General features: G+C 61.2%; 1 protein-coding gene across 1 annotated transcript; it reads left to right on the plus strand.

Annotated features, from left to right (window-relative positions):
- The first annotated feature begins 1389 nt into the window (after window positions 1-1389).
- On the plus strand, window positions 1390-18228 carry MDFI (MyoD family inhibitor). Its single transcript, XM_065854743.2, has 6 exons — window positions 1390-1606; window positions 2275-2395; window positions 4866-4953; window positions 13552-13725; window positions 16402-16656; window positions 17071-18228. Exons 2-6 carry the CDS (start codon window positions 2327-2329, stop codon window positions 17325-17327), a joined length of 843 nt encoding a protein of 280 aa, XP_065710815.1. The 5' UTR covers window positions 1390-1606; window positions 2275-2326; the 3' UTR covers window positions 17328-18228.
- The last annotated feature ends 293 nt before the right edge of the window (window positions 18229-18521 follow it).

The following is an 18521-nucleotide window of genomic DNA, read 5'->3' on the forward strand; positions in this document are numbered from 1 at the left end:
CTCCGGCCACCGCTCCCCCGCCAATATTAATAGACTGCTAGATCCCCTTTCCCTCCACCGCTCCGTCTCGGCCAAACTTGCTTAATCTTTTTTCCAGTGGCCCTTTTCCAGGGCTCTTTGAACCCCGGCCAGCTCGCCGGTGGCTTCCTGGGGCGCTGAACCTGCCCCCGGCGCCCCCCGGGGCTGAGCCAGCACCCATGGGTGCACTGCACGGGCTGTGCGGAGGGGGCCGTCCCCAGCGTCCCGCGGGGAGGGCGCAGGGGCTCGCGGATGGGCACGGCTGTCGATGGCTTGGGGGAGCATGTGGCTTTGATTGATTTAACACTTGGAGAAAGAGCTTTTAACTTTTAAACTAGAAACTTTTTGTTTTATTTTTTCGCAATGGCCATGAGAGCGTCCCTGGTGTGATTGCTGAACCGGTCTGGGGACGGGGGAAGAGGCTGGGACCGGCCCCCCTTCCCTCCGCTCCGAGGTGCAGAGCGACCCCGTGCACCCAGAAGCGGGTGGCAGAGGCACCCAGCGCTGTGCTGCCCCTCGGGAACCCCATCCCCGAGCTGCCCAGTGTCCCCATCCCCGAGCTGCTCATTGTCCCCATCCCTGAGCTGCTGTGTGTCCCCATCCCCGAGCTGCCCAGTGTCCCCATCCCTGAGCTGCCCATTGTCCCCATCCCCGAGCTGCTGGGTGTCCCCATCCCCAGTGCACCCGTATCCTCCTCGGCGATGCTCTTCTTCGTGCCTCAGTTCCCTTCCCTGCCAAAGGCCCTGATGATGCCCCCAGAGGTCCCGCTCCCCCCAGTGCTGTTGGGGGGCCGATGTCCCCGCTGTCCCCCGGGCACAGCGTGGCAGGTGGCAGTGGGGGGGCTGCCCCAACGAGCACAGCACGATGCTCCCCCACCATTCCTGTGCTGCTGCCCCCCAAAGCAGCACTTGCACGCAGCCCCCGGACGGAGCAGCGCGCAGGGGAGGGGGAAGCCTTTAATTTTTCCATCTTCGAAAGATGAGCGTTCGTGGGGCCCCTCTTTTTTTTTCTTTTAAATGTCCATTTCCCTTTTTTTTAATTATTATTTACAGAAATAGCTCGTGACTCATCAAATCTTTTAGCAGAAAATGCAGAACAGTGGGGTCATTCACTGCAAAGGCAGCACCCCGCCTGCCTCCCAGCCCGCCCCGCGCAGGAGGGTGTGAGGAGGTTGTTTTGTTCAGAGGTTTTGTGTGCGCCCAGCGACGGGTGATTACGGGTGATTACGCTCCACAGACCGGGGGTGATGGCCGGGACCCTAAACCAACACGGCCGGCTCTGCACAGCGCGGCTCTGCACAGCGCGGCTCTGCCCAGCGCGGCTCTGCACAGCGCGGCTCTGCACAGCGCGGCTCTGTGCTGCGGCGCGGCCGGGATCTGCAGCCCCATTCACGGCGGGGCCACCGCGCCGCGGCCTGCGGCTGCTGGGCCTTTTTTGTTTTCAGACTGCACGCATTTTCTCTTATTTATTTATTTTTCTTTCGAAACTGCGAAGGGTTTGCCGAGGGATAAATGCCGGGAATGTTGCAAAACCCCCTTTGAACTGCAAAGTTGAGGCTTAGCGCTAAATCCTCACCGGAGCCGGGAAGGTCAGCGAGGGTTTTCAGCCGGTTTAAGCTCCGGGGTGCGGGGGGAACTGTGGCCCCGGGGGCGATGGGGACCAGACCGGCTCCAGCCAAGGAGCACGAGCCACGGCCGGGAGCTGGGAGCACTGGGAGCACTGGGAGCACTGGGAGCACTGGGGTGGGTTTACTTTGGCTGCGGAGGAGCTCGGCGCGGTGGCTGGTGCCAGGGGTTGGGAATGCGGGTCAGGGCAGTCCCACACCTACAGACATGGCCTTGTTTTCCAAAATACAGCCGGCTCCCACAGCTCCCGGCCGTGCAGCGGTGCCGGTGCAGCGCAGGATTAGCCCGGGTGTGATCACTGCGGGATTCATTCGTCCACCGCGGGGTGTCCCCAGCCCCGCTCCTGCCCGCCCAGCGCCCTGCTAAAGCTGCTCCGGGGAACTTTCTTTAGAGGGGACAATGCTGTGGGGGAAAATAATGCTTGTTTTTGTGGAAAACGCTCTTAGTGTGCTGGGTGCTCAGCATCACTGAGCAAATTGTAACCCCCGTGACAGACCTCAGCAGACCCATTGGCACCCCCCTGCTCCCCTCGTCCCTGGGGTGTTCCAGTCCAGGGGTGGATGGAGCTGGGCGCTGGTTCATCACCGCTGGGCAGCAGCGATGTGAACCAGCAGCACATCTTGTTTTCCAGGGCCCTTCATGGGACAGTGGCAGCGGGGACAGCTGAGCCGCTCGTCCCACGGATGCTGCCCGTGACGGATGCTACCGGTGACATGCTGAACCGTCCCTGTGACACAGCGCACCAAGGAGAGGTCAGGGAAGGCTGGGCCTTGCCAAATTCTGCCTCCTGCTTCTGAATGAACGTGGGGTGAGACAGGAGAGAGATCCCGATGGGAGGAGGCAGTGAGGAGGTGGCAGAGGAGGGCTGGGCTGGGGCCGGGGCAGCTGGGTGACGGGGACGAGCTGTCAGCACAAAGCGCCACTGATCACCACCCGTCCGTGCAGCCGCGTGGCACCCGCGGTCCTGCTCCGTCCCCCCCAGGCAGAGCATCACCCCCCGAGACCACCGCCCCCCTCCTTCCCCGGGCTCCAGGCAACACGGGGTCGCTGGGTCCTTCTTACGTGGAGCACCTTGGTCCGGTGGGGCCCCGGGAGGAGCGAGGGTGCGTCTGCCCCAGCTCACGGGTGTTTTAACAGGTAAACAGGGAGGAATGTGCAGCGGCAGCGCGTGGGGCTGGCGTGTTCGCCGTGTGACTCACCGACACCGGCACACCCCGCGGCCCCGCTCGCCGTCACCAGCACCGCCGGCCCCGTGCTTGGACGCTGCTCTAATGAACCCTTGTGAAGGCCGGCAGGGTCCTGCCAGGGCTGCGACCAGCGGAGCCGCCTCAGGTGAAGGAAATGGTCCAGTCGCTGGCTCCTGGTGGGGTGACCTGTGCCAGGGTGGCTCCCCAGGGACGGGGTGTCGCTGTGTCAATGGATGCTTCACCCTCGCTGACAATGATGCACGGACAAACGCTCTCTGCGGCCGGGAAGGGGGGCGCAGGGCCCTGCATGATGCTGCACGCCATGCTGCACCCTGCGCTGCCCCCCGCGCACCCACTGCGCCCGGGCAGGGAGCACTCGGGCTCTGGGGGTGTCAGGCCCCTGTTCTCCCCAGCGGCCGCGCAGGGGCTGTGCCAGGCAGCGCCGGCAGAGCCGGGCGGGCAGGATGCGCCTGGCAGCTCCCGGAGGATGCAGCTCCAGCAGGAGGATTTTATGGTCGCTGAAGGGTGTGGACAGGAATGCTCTCCCTGGAAGGATTATTTAAAAGGCACAAACTGTAGTGACGAGTTGGTTTTTAAACAGATCAGTTCCTGAGGTCTTGCACGACCCTCTCTGGCTGTCTGGCCCCTCACCGGCCTCAGGCTGGAGCTTCTGAAGGATCCCAAGCACACCGGGCTCCCACCAGTCCCGCTTTGTGCCCCAGACTATGTCGTTTCCCCCCTCTCAACCCAGTTCCTTTACATGTGGCCACGGTGGTGATGTCTCAGTGCCTTCCCCTTAGCCCTCACCACAGCAAACGCTGCACATGCAGAGCAGGAGCCGGCCCGGGTGGCAGCAGCGGGCAGGGAACAGTGAGATGGGGGGAGGCACCGGGGCTGTCCCGTGGGTCCAGCCCTGTTCTGGGAACCCGGAGCCGTAGCTTTGCATTGCAAAACCGAGCTGTTGCCCAGACCCCCGGCGTGTCCGGGAAGCGCTGACCAAGGGAAGCGGCAGCTCACGGTGACCCCGGCCCCGCGCTGCCCCCGCTTCAGCTCCAGCCTCACGCTGGCAGCCGAGCTCCAGCCGAGCTCCAGGGTGATCACAGCCTCTTTTTGTACACTTCGCAATGCTGGGCTTTTTACATGCAGGAAAACATGGTGGTGTTATAAAAACAGCTTTGAAAATGTCCCACAGGGTCCCACATGAATCCCCATGGGGACCGTGCAGGGACACAGCGCTGGAGCAAACGCGTGAACACCAGGTTGGGACGTGCTGATACTGCTCGAAACCTCGATTTCGCACCGTCACTTTGGGGCTGATGACAGCAACGACGCTGTCACCTCCTACCCCAGCACCTCCAGGCATCGCCCTGAGGAGCCAAACCTCATTTACCAGTTGGGGAAACTGAGGCAGGGAGGCGTGGGTGAGACAGAGGCTTTCCTGAGGACGCACCAGCAAAGTCGGGAATAAAAACACCCTCTTTGCTTCCTTGTCCGGGTGCAGAGCGGACGGGCTGGAGCCCCCACCGAGGGTCCCAAGCAGGGCGGTGGGTGTTTCCCAGACCCCCATTACTCCCCCCAGGATTTTCGGGGGGCAAACCCACCACTGAGCCGGAATCACAGCACAGCTGAGAAACCCCAATTTCGAGGGTGGCCCTGGGAACAACCAACCTCTGCCTGCCCTGCACCGCTCCCCTCCCCGGCTCTGCTCCGTCCCCCAAAAGAAACCTCTCCCGCTCCTGCTCGGCGGGGCGGCCGCGGGCGGTTGTTTGTTTGTTCTCGCAGCCTTTTTTTTTTTTTAAGGAATTGGGAAAAAAAAAAAAAAGAAAAAGACCCAATCCCGAGCCCGCGCCCCCGACCGACTCATTAAAGGTCGCCGGAGCGGCGGGGCCGGGAGCGGCGGGGGGAGCGCGGCCGGCGCTCGGCGGGGCCGGGGGATGCGCGGCGGGGGCGGGCGCGGGGCTGAGCGGGGCCCCAGGTGAGCCCGTCCCCGGGGCGGGGGGCGGCCCGGCCGCACTCAGCCTCTCTCCCGCCGCAGCCGCCGTGCCCCTCTCCGATGTCCCAGGCCAGCAGCCACCGGCAGAGCCGCCCGGAGCCCCGCCGAGCCGAGCCGGCCCCGCCGCCAGGTACGCGGGGCTCCTGCCGGGGGGAACGGCTGGGGGACGTGGGGGGGGGGGGTGTGCGCGGCCGGGGGTGCCCGGCCGGGGGACGTCTGTACGTGTTTGTGTGTATGGCTGGGGGGTGCGCGGCTGGGGGGGCTTGGGGGCTGTGTGTACACAGTTCCTGGGGGGTGCACCGCCGGGCCCGGGGGTGCCGGGCTGGGGGTTGTGGGTGCGCGGCCGCGGGGTGCAGGGCTGGGGGGTGTCCCGCGGGGGGTGCAGTGCTGCAGACTGTGCATGGAAAGGGGGGGGTGTCGGAGTGTGCGTGGGTGGCTGGGGGGCTGTGGGTGGCGGGACGTGTGGTGGAATGTGCGCGGGGGCGGATGGCCGGGGGTGCTGTGTGCGTGGCTCTGTGTGCTCGGCTGGTGGGGGGGGGTGTGCCCGAGTGTGTGTCCGTGTGTCCGCGCTTGTGCACGGCTGAGAGCGTGTTCGCAGCCCGGGCCGCGCGTGTCCGTGTGCGTGTCCGTGTCCGTGTGCGTGTCCGTGTGCGTGTGCGTGTCCGTGTGCGTGTGCGTGTCCGTGTGCGTGTCCTGCGCCTGGCGGGGGGAGCGCAGCTGGTGCCGGCGGCCCCGGGGGGAGTTCAGAGCACAAACTCTGCAGCAGTTTGTGAATCCCGGCCAAGTGCGCGGGGCAGGCGGGGCGCGGGGCCAGCGCGAGCCGGGCTTAAAACCCCCGAGGGACGGGAGTGAGGGGCCGGGGGCTGTTCTGCAGCCCGGGGCTGGCGGTGGTGGCGCCCCCTCCCCACCCCACAGCGACTCCCCGTGGGGCCCGGATCAGCCCGTGCAGAAGTGGATGGAAAAGTTTGGGGGATCCTCTCTTTTTCCAAGGGGCAGATCTGAGCCCCTCGGTTGTCCAGATGTGCGGTGGCTCTGCCTGTGACGCGAGGACCTGTGCCGGTGTCCGGTGCTGGTCGGTCCCTGCCAAGGTTCACGTGCGGAAACTGCGTTAAAAGTCCAGATGTGAGAGAAAAAAATCCTAGAGCAGGAAGCTGATGGCGAGAGGTGAAACATCCCGCTGGTGCTGTGCTGGGAGACCGGCACAAAGGGGCCAAATCTGCCCGGGGAGCAGCTCCCAGAGTGGCTGCCGGGCAGGGGCAGAGCGGGCAGAGCTGCGGCGAACGCGGGCACGGCGGCGCAGACGCCAGCTGAGCACAGCTGCATCGCTCCCCGTGTTGGCTTTGGCCGGCAGCGCGGCTGGGCCCAACTTTTGGAGAATACATCCTCTTGTTCTCTTCCCCCTGCTTTTCCAGCTGGATGCTGCCGGCTCTGCTTCCCGGCGGACTCTGACGCTGCGTTTGCTGCGGCCGCGTCCCGGCGCAGGGGCTGTGCAGAGCTTATTTCTCTGAATTTCCTTCCATCCACTTTCCTTTCCAGGCGGGAAACCGTGAACTGCTAATGCAGGAACCTAGTGCAAAAAAGCTTTTGCATGGGAACCTGCCGCCAGGCCGGGTTAGGAGGAGCGCTGTGCACTATCTGCTGTAAGAGCAAGTGTGGGTTATTTTAAAAAGTAGTTTAGAGATCTGTTAAATGTGTCGAAAGAAAAGGCTTTGCGTCTTTTCCCACCCTCCTGTTCCCCAGCTCTTCCCGGGGGGAGCATGGACCCGTGGTGGGTGAACCCAAGCAGAACTGGACCCCTTTCACGTCCTTTCGACCCCCCTTTCACAGTGTGCAAAGCCGGGGGTCCCAGCACACCCTCCAGTTCTTCCTGCCCAAGCTCTGGGGGCTGAATTTCGTGCCAGGAGAATATCCCTGGCCTGTCTCAGAGACCAGCTCTTTGATTCCACATCCTGAGCTTTGAATTCTTACTCACACCACTTCTTTCTTTTTCTTTTTCGGTGAGCAATGAATGGACAGGGTCCGGTTTGTCTCTCGTGCTCGTTTGGCCTCGTGACGTCTCGGTGCAGAGCCATTATCGCTTGGGCAGCGTCCAGTGGCTCTGTCACGCACCACGGAGCCTGGGAATTTTTACTCTTCTCCCTTTCCGATGCTTTGCACATTAGACCAGATAATTCCAAAACACCGAGCCCGTGAAATAAATGGGGAAGCTGAAGTGCCGGAGTGGTTTGGCCCAAGTTGCTGCGTCGTGGGCAGGGTAGGTTGGCATTGCCCTGCTTGGTGTGATCTCCCAGCCCCAGACAGAGCCCGTTGCCCGGAGTTGGTTTCTCGCCATCTCGCGGGCTCCTCCAGCCCAGCGGGACAGACGGTCCCAACCAAACCCTTGAAATAGCCCCAGGTGGTTTGCAGAGGAGCCTCCGGGAGAACAGGCGCTTGTCTGCGTGTGTGGAGTGTGGGGGGTATCATTATTTTTTTGGCAGAATTATCAGAAAACAGGAGAAAACAGAAAGCCCTTTGGCTGGTGACATTATTTTTGTCCTTCCTTCGGGGGAGCCAGACGAGGGGGAACAGGGACAGCGGGAGAGGAACTTTCCCTATGGGAAGGAAACTGGTGTGAAGGTGCTGGAGGCAAATCCACCTCCAGAAGAAAAGCCTTTCGCTCAGGTTTGACTCCGCTCGCTCCCACCTCCCGTCTTTCCCTTCCCAGCAGGACCCACATCTGCTGCGTGGGGTCCCCTCCATGTCCCCCTCCATGTCCCGTCTCCGTGTGCGTGTCCCGGCTTGGCCGCGGGCACCGGAGGCTCCGCAGCTCTTGGCCTGGGGGGGCAGGGACAGGACACTCTCACGCTATGGTTTTTTCTTTAATTATTTCTGCCTGTTTCCAAAGCGTTTGCCCCGAGGTGTAACCGGAGCAGGGAGCTGTTGTGTGCTCTGCCCCGCTCGCCCGAAACACCGGGGCCCAGAGCACCCATGGGTGCCCCGAGCAGGGGAGGCTGGGCAGTCAGTGCCACCAGCACTCGGGTACCCATTCCTGGGACAGTCCTGCCCTGGGAGGGGGGGCAGGAACAAAGACAACCCCCTGCAAGGTTGAAACAAAAGGGCCTTTGCTTGTCTTAGCACTGATTTTAGTGAAGCTGCTTGCAGATTTGCACACAAACATCCTGTGAGTGCGAAGGGGCCAAAAAACCCCAAACCTAAAATAAACATTTTTTTTAAAATGCCAGATAAAGACTTTTTGCCCAAAAGATTCATTTCTGTTTTTCTTTCAGGATTTCTCGTCTGCTTATGAAAATACTTTGGTTTTTTTCTTTTCTTTGAACATCAACAACAAAACTCAAGAAAAGCAGTTCGCTGGCTTTTTTCAGATGGTTCTGTTTTAGAGCAAAGTGAAGCAAAGCAAAGCAAAGCAGGCCCTGCGGGGCTGTGCCGCCCAGCACCCCGGTCCAGCTCCCTATTGAATTTCCTTGGAAAGCGCCTGCTGGTGAGCTGCAGAAACACAAGCTGCCCCTGGGCATTTTCTGTGCTGGTTCTGGTGTTCCAGAGCCCAGGCTGCGGGTTTTGGTGCAGGATGGAGCCGTCTCCGTCCTTCCCGGCGGCCCCTTCCCACGTCCCCCCATGTGCTGCCCAGGGTTGTACTGGTGGAAATGAGCTCGTGCTTAGCAGCAGGGATGGGATAATTGGATTGTTTTTCCCCAGATCCCACCCTTCAGGCTTTGCTCACTGCAGCCACGGGCACGCACGTTTTCACCCGTCTCCGCTTGATCTTCCGGCAGCCTTTGGCAGCCCTGGTGAACCTGATGTTTGGCCTGGGGGGAGATCCCCCCTTCCTCCAGTGCCGTCCTGCTGTCTTTCCACGGCTGCATCCCCAGCTCTGCAATGGGGCGGATCAGGGAACGGGCAGGAGCTTCGGGAAGCGCTTTCCCCCCAGTCCCATCCTCTTTTGGGTGCTCCCCATGGGTGCGCAGGCGGCTCCCGGCGCCGGCTCCTTGGGCTGTGCCCAGGGCAGGACGGTGCTCGCCCGGTTTGGCTGCTTTGGGTGCCAGGGCCGCCGGCGCAGCGTGTTCCCCCCAGCGGCTCCTTCACCGTGAGGAAGCGGGTCGGCTCGCTGGCTCCAGGAGCAATTACTCGCTCCAGCCGCTGCCTCCTCGCCGCCGTGCTGCCGTCCAGGCGCGCTGCCGCCGCGCACGCCGAGCCCGCCGTGGCACAGGAGCCGCTTCCCGCCTCACCCCATGCAGCTGCAGCTCCTCCCGAGCTGCTCTGGGGTCTGTGCTTGGGAGAAACCCCAGCCTGGCCAGCAGGACATTGAGCCCCAGCACTGCAAAGCTGTGGGCTCCATCGCCATGGGATGGTGCTTTGGGTAAATGCCTCAGTTTCCCCACTGGGCCGAGCCGTGATAAGGTTCCGCTTCACAGCATCTTAAGGCTGCGCTGTGCTGATGTAAAATACACGGAGATTGGGTGCTGTGTGCTGGGCACTGGCTCAGCGCTGTGCGCTGGGTACGTCTCAGGATGAAAGGTGCTGCATAAGTGCAAATTGTTATTCTCGTTAATAATGATGTCCACCAGCTCACATTTATCTGCTCTTCAATTAATTTTTTTTAAGGACTCTTAGCAGGTTAGAAAGACACAAATTTTCCCTGGCAGAGCCTGTGCTGGTTTGACCCCGTAAGGTTACACAATTACTGTACTGGCATGGTCCTTAATTAGGCTCTCCATAATTTTCCCGAGCATGGCGGTGTGGCTCCTTGCTCTGTAATTCCCAGAATCTCCTTGGATCTGATAGGCATCACGTTAGCTGCTTTCCAGGCTTCAGGGATAATTGCTGGTCCTGAAGGACACCTGGGATGCGGCAGCATCTCCTGCATCCTTCCTCCGTGCCAGGCTGCTCGGCGTGGGGATTTGCTGTCCTGGCCAGCGCAGGGCTCATCCTGCACCGCCTCGCTGTGACTTTATTTCTTACTTTTCCTGAAATCCATTCCTGAGGGTTGTCCCCGCATCCCCGTGTCCTTGCTCTCAGGGGGAGCAGTTCTGCCGTGAGGGTCGGTCTGTGCCTCCTGTGCCGGCTGCGTCAGCGAGGGCCTCTGGGTGATGGGGTCTGTAGGGACACCTTGGCACAGGAGCTGCGCCCCAGACCTGGAGCCCGGGCTTTTGTCACCGCCTGACCTTTCAGCTGAGGTCAAACACCGCGTGTGGATGGGCTGGATAGATGCTGGTCCTGACCTGTCTGGCCAGCCCGAAATTCTTCTCTTCCTACCCACCCAACGGCTATAAATAACAAATAATAACAACTCCCAGGCTGGCAAGCTGTTTGGGGTTTTGTGGGTTTTTTTGCTTTGTTTTGCCTTTTTGCGTTTAGGAAGTAACTTTTCATAGAAACCAATATTTTTATTTTTGACCGGATTCCGCGTTGTCCCAGAGCTGGGCTGTTTGTCCCCAGCAGTGCCCAGGTGAGCGGAGACGCGGGGCACACGCTCGCCGGGAGGGACGCGGAGCTGTGCTGGGTCTGTCCCGGGCACTGCTCCTTCCCCTCCGCCCTCCTTTTCCTTTCCCTGAATATCACAGCATCTGAAAACACTTCAGTGCATTAATTTCAGACTGAATGTAAATAAGCCATTTGGATTTTTCCCAGTTGAGCAAACTTTCAAACCAGAACTTTGCTTTCCTTTCCCCCAGCCTGGCTCATGGCACTGGAAGGATTTGCCTCAGTGTCATCTCTTCTGCACTTGAAACCACTTAATCGAGCTCTAAAATATCCCTTGAATAGGTCAGACAGGCACCTGATTGGGCCGGGCAGCACGTACGGGAAAACCGAGAGAGATTACACGCTTGTTTTATCTGCATAAAACAGATTAGAAAACTCCCAAACTAAATATTGCTGCGGGGTGGCGTGTTGTTAATGGCAAACGCCTCGCTAGACTGTGTCTGTGTCCCCATCCGACGTTATCTCGTCCCTGACCAGCGGTTCCTGGGGGATTAAAGGGAGAGAGATGGGGGGATGAGAGACCCTCCTGAGCATCCCACCCCGGCAGGCGCTGCGACCCGCGGCGTTGGATCCGCCTGCTCTTCGGGTGCAGGAGAGCTCAGATCCACACCCTTCTCCCTCCCTTCTGCAATGGGTTGACACCACCTAATCCTGACATGCTGCTTGCTGAAGAGCTGGGATTTGCTTCTGAGCTCATCAGCCCAAGCCTGGCTTTAGCCGCTGGCTGCCGGAGGTGTCCTTGTCCCGCGTGGGGCAGCGGTGACGGGCACGTGGCAGCGCGCGAGGCGTCCGGCCATCTCCTGCCACCAGACCTCTCCCTCTTTAGCCAGCGCACTTGGCCATAAGATAAGAGGGACAGATCCAGCAGAGATCCCAGGCGGATCTGCTGCATTAAGCTGCAGCTCAGGACAGCTTGGTGGACTTTGGAGCTCACTGATTTCTTGGGGCTTTTACCACGGGTGGATTTGGACTTTGTGAATAAGCAGAACAGTCAGAAAACCTGACCTGTGTGCATCTCCAGGGCTTGGCAACCGGGAGGCAAAGAAAGTAGATCCATGTATATCGCCTTTCCTAATCTCTCGTACCTTCCGGCAGCACTGTGATTTCTTGAAGCCTGTCTTATTATTTTTAAATGCCTTATTATCTCTGTTCTCATAAAGAAAACACGAGTCTCTCTCCCTGTGCTATGTTATCTTCATTTCTCCGGCCTATTTTACCAAGGGCTGATCTGCTCCTCCCTTCGCTCTGCCCTCTCTGCTCAGCTTCACGTGGTTTGGGGAGCAGGAACCCCTCCCGGGGCTTCGTACCCCAAAGCGAGGGTTGGCGGAGCGGTGAGGGCACGCGGGGCTGCACAAGGCAGGGAAGGAACCAGCTTACCCACATTTCTCTCCTGTGTATTTTTGTCTCTCTTCTGGCCAGCTTGTTCCAGTGGGAGTTAATTTAATTGCCATCTTCCTCCCCGCATCGCTGTGGTTGTGTGTGAGACCTCTTGTTGTGCAGGGTAATTATATGTGTGAAGTGGACACAGCCAAAACGAGCCGTGTCTCAGTAGCCAGTGGACCAGCACGCTCGCCATCCACACGGCTCCCGCACCCCCCGGAGTCTGTGCTGCAGGGCTGGGTCCAGAGCTCTCAGCCGTTGGGTTCACGTCTGGCTTTAACAGACTCTGGATCAGGTGCTGACTAAACGGCGCAGGTCTGACTCAGGGCGGTCCAGGTTGGGACATGACAGAGGCCGCGGCTGCAGCCATGTGGTTATTATTCACCGATACACCACACCTATGCGCAAACACCTCTGGGGAGATGACAGCCTGCTCTCTCCTCCTCTGCTTTGCCCTGGGCTTGCCAGGGGCATGGGAATGAGTTTTCTCCTTTCTGGGGCTCATGTGTTCTCACCCTGCTTGGCATTTGGAGCCAATGTTGCTGTGCAGGATTCAGCTGGAGCTGCTGAATTTCCCTTGGTTGAGCCCTAAAATTGCCTCCCCTGCAAAAGTGCTGTGCGTCAGGATGGGGTTCCCCCCCCAGCACACCCCTGTCGCAGGAGCTCTGGTACCCCGAGCTGGCTCAGTGTCCTGGGGAGAGCCAAGAGGATGGTCCTGTTGGGAAACTGAGGCAAAAGGACATACGGGGCGTAGCGGAGCTGGGAGCTGCGCGAGCATCGCCCCACACTGGCTGCAGCCCCTCGCAGCGTGTCCCGGCTCCTGCCAACCCCGGGGTGTGGATGGGTCCCCCCACCTCCCTTGTAGGGCCTCTTGTTTTGTCCCTATAATTACACGTGTGAGGGCCGCCTGCCTTCCTCCTGGCTCCTGCTTGTAGGACTCTTGTTATATTGAACATAACGAAGTATCTGAGGGCTCTCTTCCCCCTACCCGCCCTTGCCCACCCGCATGTAGGACCTCTTGTTATAGCCAGGGTAATTACGGGGCCTCGGGCTCCCTCCCTTTGCCCAGGCTATAATTTAGTTTTATATAAAGTGCGGTCCAGCCCCTGTTGTGCAAGTGGTTGCTATTCCGGGTGCTGAGGAGAGGGATGGAGCGGTGGGGAGGGGGCTGGCGGTGGGTGGGGGAGCACAGCATCGCACTGAGCACCCCGCAGCCCCCCGGACACCCCACAGCCCCCAGACGCCCCCCCATGGGCTCAGGAGGAGGTTGTGCTTTCTCCTCGCTGGGTGTCTGCAAGGGGGTGTGTGGCACTGGCTTGATCCCCGTGAGGAAGAACACGGCTCTTGTTTGGGGTTTTGCTTGCCCCATCGAGGGGGTCCCGCGGGGGCTGCTGCTGCCCCACAGTGAGCTGGAACACGAGGGGAGGTGGCACCGGCTCCTGCAGGGAGGACAGTGGCCCTTTCATGGGAAGGGGGGATGAAAAACCCAGCCTGAGCTGCTGTGTGTAACCAGATCCTCTGGTTTTTAAGAGAAGGAATGTGGGACCTCAGGAAGGTTTTTGGGAGGTTGCCGCCGAGCTGCTGGTGTCGCAGCGGGGTGAGCGGCTGCAGAGTGACGCAGCCCCCATGCCCATCCCCAGCCACCCGGGACCCCTTGCAGGGCTCAAGCTCTTCCCCCCCACTGTGAGCTCTGGGCTGCAAAAGCAGTGGGGATGCCTGGATGGATTATGCCCAAAATCAGAGTCCCAGAGCACCAACTGGCGCCGTTTACAGCAGCTGGGGCTGTGCTGTGGGTTGCTGTGGTTTGGGGGCTCTGCCCACAGCTCAGTGCACCCCGGCTCGCTCAGCTCCAGCCCCGTTTCTCTTGCAGAGGCGGGTGAGCCCTCGCGCCCTTCGCCGAGGCCGGCGCCATCGGCAGAGCCCCGGCCGGCCGCCCGTCCTGCGGCGCCGAAGAAGGAGAAACCCCGGGAAGATGATGAGCCCCAAAAAATCCTGACGAAGGCCCCCTGTCCGGAGCTCGCCGGTGCTCCCGAAGCTGTGACATGTGAGTGTTTCCCCCTGCCATGGCACATGCAGCTCCAGACACCGATGGGTGCCCATGCTTTGGGCTTCTGCCGCCTAATCAGTAGCAGGGCGCATTAAAAAGGCGGGCAGCCATGGTGGGAAGCCGTCTCCTCCGTGCTCTGCTCTTGCCCACATCAAAGCAAAAGGCTTTAGCTGAGCGTGAGTCACCAGGAGCCCGGGAAAGTGAAGGGTGGCATCCGGGAGCGCCGCAATGCCTCTCGCTTCCCTCGTCCTTGGGACGGGCTGGAGGAGGAGGAGGGTGGCTGGAGGAGCTCTTGGTCAGGTTGGGGTCCTGCTGGGACCCCCTGGGGGAAGGAGCTGGCTGCTGGGGTGGAGCATCCCCCAAAGCTGCAGCGGGAGAGAGGAGCCCCCTGGCAGAACGGGCTCTGTGGTCCCAGCCGTTCGCTGGAGCAAAGGGAGGAGATGCCTCCCGCTGGGACAGCCCTTGCCTCGGCGGATCCAGGACAAGGGTGAGGCTGGTGCAAAGCCCGAGTGAGCAGGGGATGGGATGGGCTGCGCTTGCGGCTCTGGTTTTGCTGGAGGCAGCGGTGAAGCCAAGCAGCACCTCCCCGCTCCTGCTGCTGCAAACCTCCCGGTGCCCCCGCCGGGAGAAACCCCGGGGTGGGCTGGGAGCAGAGCTGGGGGTCAGGGTGCTCTTGCTCCGTTTCCCATTGCATGGGTGGGAGAGCAGAGCTGGCAGATGTGGCAGACGGGAGGGCAGGCTCTCCGGGAGCCGTACTGTCCGTCCTTTCCCTGGCCTCCAGCCTGGATCCAAGGGGTTTGCTCCCAGGCTGCCCCTTAACACGTGAGCCATTCCCCTTTTGTTGGAGGCGAGCGTGCAGCTTTCCCTTCCAAGGGGCGTAAAGTGGATGGATGCTTCCCAGCGGGGAGAGGGAGGGTGGGAACAAGGCTGCAAACTCCGCAGAGCGGGCAGGCGGGTGGGAAGAGGACGGGACGGTGAAATCCGTGCGCTGCTGACAGCGTACGCGGAGCGAGGAGAGCGCACGTTTCCTAGAGCAGAGCTCGAGCCCTTGCAGAGCATCTGGGAGCTGGGCCGGCTGCCCACAGACATTCTGCAGGTCTGAGTCACGCTGCAGCCTGCTGCACCCGCGTGGGGCGGCCCCGCAGCCCCCTCCCCAGCACAGCCTGCGGCAGCGGGGCCGGGGGAGCGCAGACACCCCCGTCGGGCTTGCCTGGCTGCAGGGAACCCCCTCCTTTCCCTCTCCTCCCTGGGAAACGGGGTGCAGATCCCCACAGAGCATCACCTCTGGCACCCTGCTCCACCTAAGCCTCAGGTTGAAGTTGTCTCTTTTAGAAAAGCTTTGGGCTCCTGAGAGTTGAAGGCTCTCCTGGAAAATGGAAGCTATTTTTCCTGTCTTGGAGGGGGGATTGCTGGCTGCCTCTCCCTGCCACTTGCTGGAGCTGGAGCGTGATCTTGATTTACAAACAGTTTAATCTGAGGAATGCAGCGCAATGAAGAACGCTGAAGAGAGTGCACGGCTTGCTGCTGCAGACACCCCGAGAAACCCAGCGCTCGGTGCTGCAGAGTATTTGCTGCCATCGGACCCTGCTGGGCTGGCTGCTGCCAGGGCCCCTGCCCAGGGACACCGCGGTCACCTTGGTGCCACCCCATGCTGCTTGGTGCTGGCTCGGTGCATGCACGCGGGTACTGGCAGTCAAGGGTGCTGGAGAAGGATTCATGGGAATCCGGCTCCCCCCAGGACCTTTTTTTGGGGGAGAGCACATCCCATTTTATCCAAGTCCTGTTTTCCATGTCTCCTTTCTGCTCTTCTCCCACCTCTCTGGCTTCCAACCTGTTCTTCCTGCTCAGCTCCAGTTACTTTGAGTTCGCAGCACACATCAAAGACGCAGCGTTTCACCCAAGGACGCGGTTAAGCCTCACGCCCCACGCTGAGCCCAGCTCAGTCAGGCAGAGCTGGGTGCTGGGCCCATGCACTTTTGGTTGTTTTTAACCTCCATCTGTTTTATTTTTGCCAGCAAGGGAGGGGGCAGGACAGGGACCGTCTGTGCCCCCCCCCGCCACGGGTCCACCCCATACCCTGTGCCTGCCCTGCACAGAAAGCAGCTCCTGTTCCCAGCGGCTGGAGGTGCCTTTGCCCTCGAGCCTCTTGCCTGAATCATCCCTTGTTTACTGCTCTGGAGAAGAAAATCAAAATTTGGCCAAAAGACCATCAGGCAGGATTTTATTTGTGGCTTTGGTCGGTGTTGCTGTGGCAGGAGGATGGATGCTCCAACTCCCCTCTCACTTGTGCTGGTTCCCAGTCCTCTCATCCACTGCATGGATATGGGAAGAAGGAAGGACAGCAGTGTGGGGAGAGGGACAGCAGTGTGGGGAGAGAGGGACAGCAGTGTGGGGAGAGAGGGACAGCAGTGTGGGGAGAGAGGGACAGCAGTGTGGGGACGTCTCTCTTCCTCTCTCTGAAGCCTCCTTCCCTCCAGCCACCTCTTCTGCATCTTCTTTTCCATCTCCATGCTCTTGGACCACACATCTGTCAGCATCACTTCTCCCCAGCCATGCAGCCACCCCGTGTTCTGCTGGGACCAGGTTCCTGTCTGATGATGGGGTCCAGGCCCATGTTTCCCCCCCAGTCTGCAGGGAGGGTTCGGGGGGGTTAACGTGCTGTTCTCCCCCCAGGCCAGCCCCAGGTGCGAGCAGCCCCGCAGCCCCCCAGCCCCTGCACCCACCTGCTGCAGAACGGCGCCAGGCAGGGGCCCGATCCGGGCAGTGCCAGCGGGGGGGCGGGGAATGGGGTCTGCCGCCCCCTCCCCAGTGCCCAGAAGCCCCAGCGCAAGCTGCAGTCGCATCACTCCATCAACAGCCAGAGCAGCAAGAAGAGCAAGGGCAGCTCCAAGTCGGCCTCGTCCCACATCCCTATTGAGGCGCAGGAAGGTACTGGCTTTCCCTGGGTAGTGGGGGGGACACCCTTCCCAGCCATTCTCCAGCTCAGCATCCCTTGGGGTGTCTCGTGTAGCATCTGCCCCTCAGCACCCCCAGATCTGGGCACTGACAGAGCTCCCCTTGGGAGCCTTCTGCAGGACAGGTGCTGACTGGGGGCATCTCATGTCCTCCAAAATGGGGGTCTGGGCAATCCTAGGCAGCTGGGCATGTCCATGGGTGTTGATGAAGGTCCCTGGAGCAATGCCTGGCTCCCAGCCCCACTTTCCATCCCTTCTATTAATTCCTGAGGGAGGTTTTCCACCTGTATGGGGGTGCTGAGCATCCGTCCACTGGGCACCACATCACTCGGCCTGCCCGTGGGTGCCAGTGTCCCCCCCAGCCCACTCTCTGGCTGTTCCTCCGCAGACTGCTGCGTCCACTGCATCCTCTCCTGCCTCTTCTGCGAGTTCCTGACCCTCTGCAACATCGTGCTGGACTGTGCCACCTGCGGCTCCTGCACCTCCGAGGACTCCTGCATCTGCTGCTGCTGCTGCAACTCGGGCGAGTGCGCGGACTGCGACCTGCCCTGCGACATGGACTGCGGCATCATCGACGCCTGCTGCGAGTCGGCTGACTGCCTGGAGATCTGCATGGAGTGCTGCGGGCTCTGCTTCTCCTCCTGAGGGGCTGCGCTTGGCGGGGGGCCGCCCAGTGGGTCCCCCCCAGTCCAGCCGGTCCCAGAGCCAGCGGTGGGGACACCCAGGTGTGAAATGCCAAAAGACTGAGCCTGGCGGAGGAGGAGAGCAACATCCCCCCTGCAAACCCATCCTGGGAGCTGGTGAGCCGGGCTGGGGTCCTGCCTGGGGAGGGGTGGATCTGTGGGAGCTCGGGGATGGCTGGCACCCCGTCAGTGCTCTACCTCCTCCCCACACCTCGCTGTTCCACTGGGGGTCGTGGGAGCCTCCTGCCGCCTGAGCCGAGAGCAGGAGCACCCCCCGCACCCCGCAGAGCCCGCAGGTGCAACCCCAGGATCCCAGCGCTGGGGACAGCCTGTCCTGCTGCTGCCCCAGGACAGTGCTCTGGTTTGCGCGGGGGCGGCCTGGAGCATTCTCTTCACCCCAGGACAGCGCCAAGCCTGAGCCCCCCAGGTACCCAGAGATGCCAAAGCCTTCAGCCAGGCTGCGGGGTCCGTGCTGTGGGGTGCATCCTGCCAGCCCCCCCTCCTCGGTGCTGAGGTCGGCAGCCACGTGCAATACCCCCAGCCTGGCCCAGCCCCATTTCACGAGCCGGGCAGCTTTTTCTTCGCTGGTCCCTGCGGTGAGGCTGCAGCCAGGGCCAGGGGGAACCCGGAGCCGTGCCGAGCTGTCACCGACCCTGCTTGTGTCCCGGGGGTTGGTTGGTGCCAAATGACCCTCAGCAGTTGTTGGCCCCTGTCTTGTTGCCCTGGGGTGGGCTCATGGCTGGGTGGGGGTGGGAAGTGCCCCCATTGAAGGGCTGGGGAGATGGGGAGGGAAGTGTCATGGTGTTTTATTTTTTTTGTCCCTTTTTTTGTTACTGTAAATAAAGGTCTCTCTTCATTTCTGACCCATGGCTTCTGCATCGTGTGCTCCGCAGGGCACGCCCGGGGGGAGCTGCTCGCAGCCGCGCCGTGACCCCAACCCTGTGCCGGCACCCCCTGTCTGCAGGCACGGGTAGCAGGGGCTGTCACAGAGACTGCAGGGCTCCTTTGGCCTTGGGGACGTGGGACAGCTCAGTGGCAGCCCCAGGGTGTTCGTGCTTTGGTTCTTGTCCCAGGAGAGGAAATGCCTGAGGACTCCCTGTCCTTCAGTCCCGGGACGGGTCGAGGTTCTGGCGTTCTGTAGCCATGGGACAAACTC

This window comes from Patagioenas fasciata, chromosome 21, assembly GCF_037038585.1.
Source record: "Patagioenas fasciata isolate bPatFas1 chromosome 21, bPatFas1.hap1, whole genome shotgun sequence".
Classification (NCBI taxonomy): Eukaryota; Metazoa; Chordata; class Aves; order Columbiformes; family Columbidae; genus Patagioenas; species Patagioenas fasciata.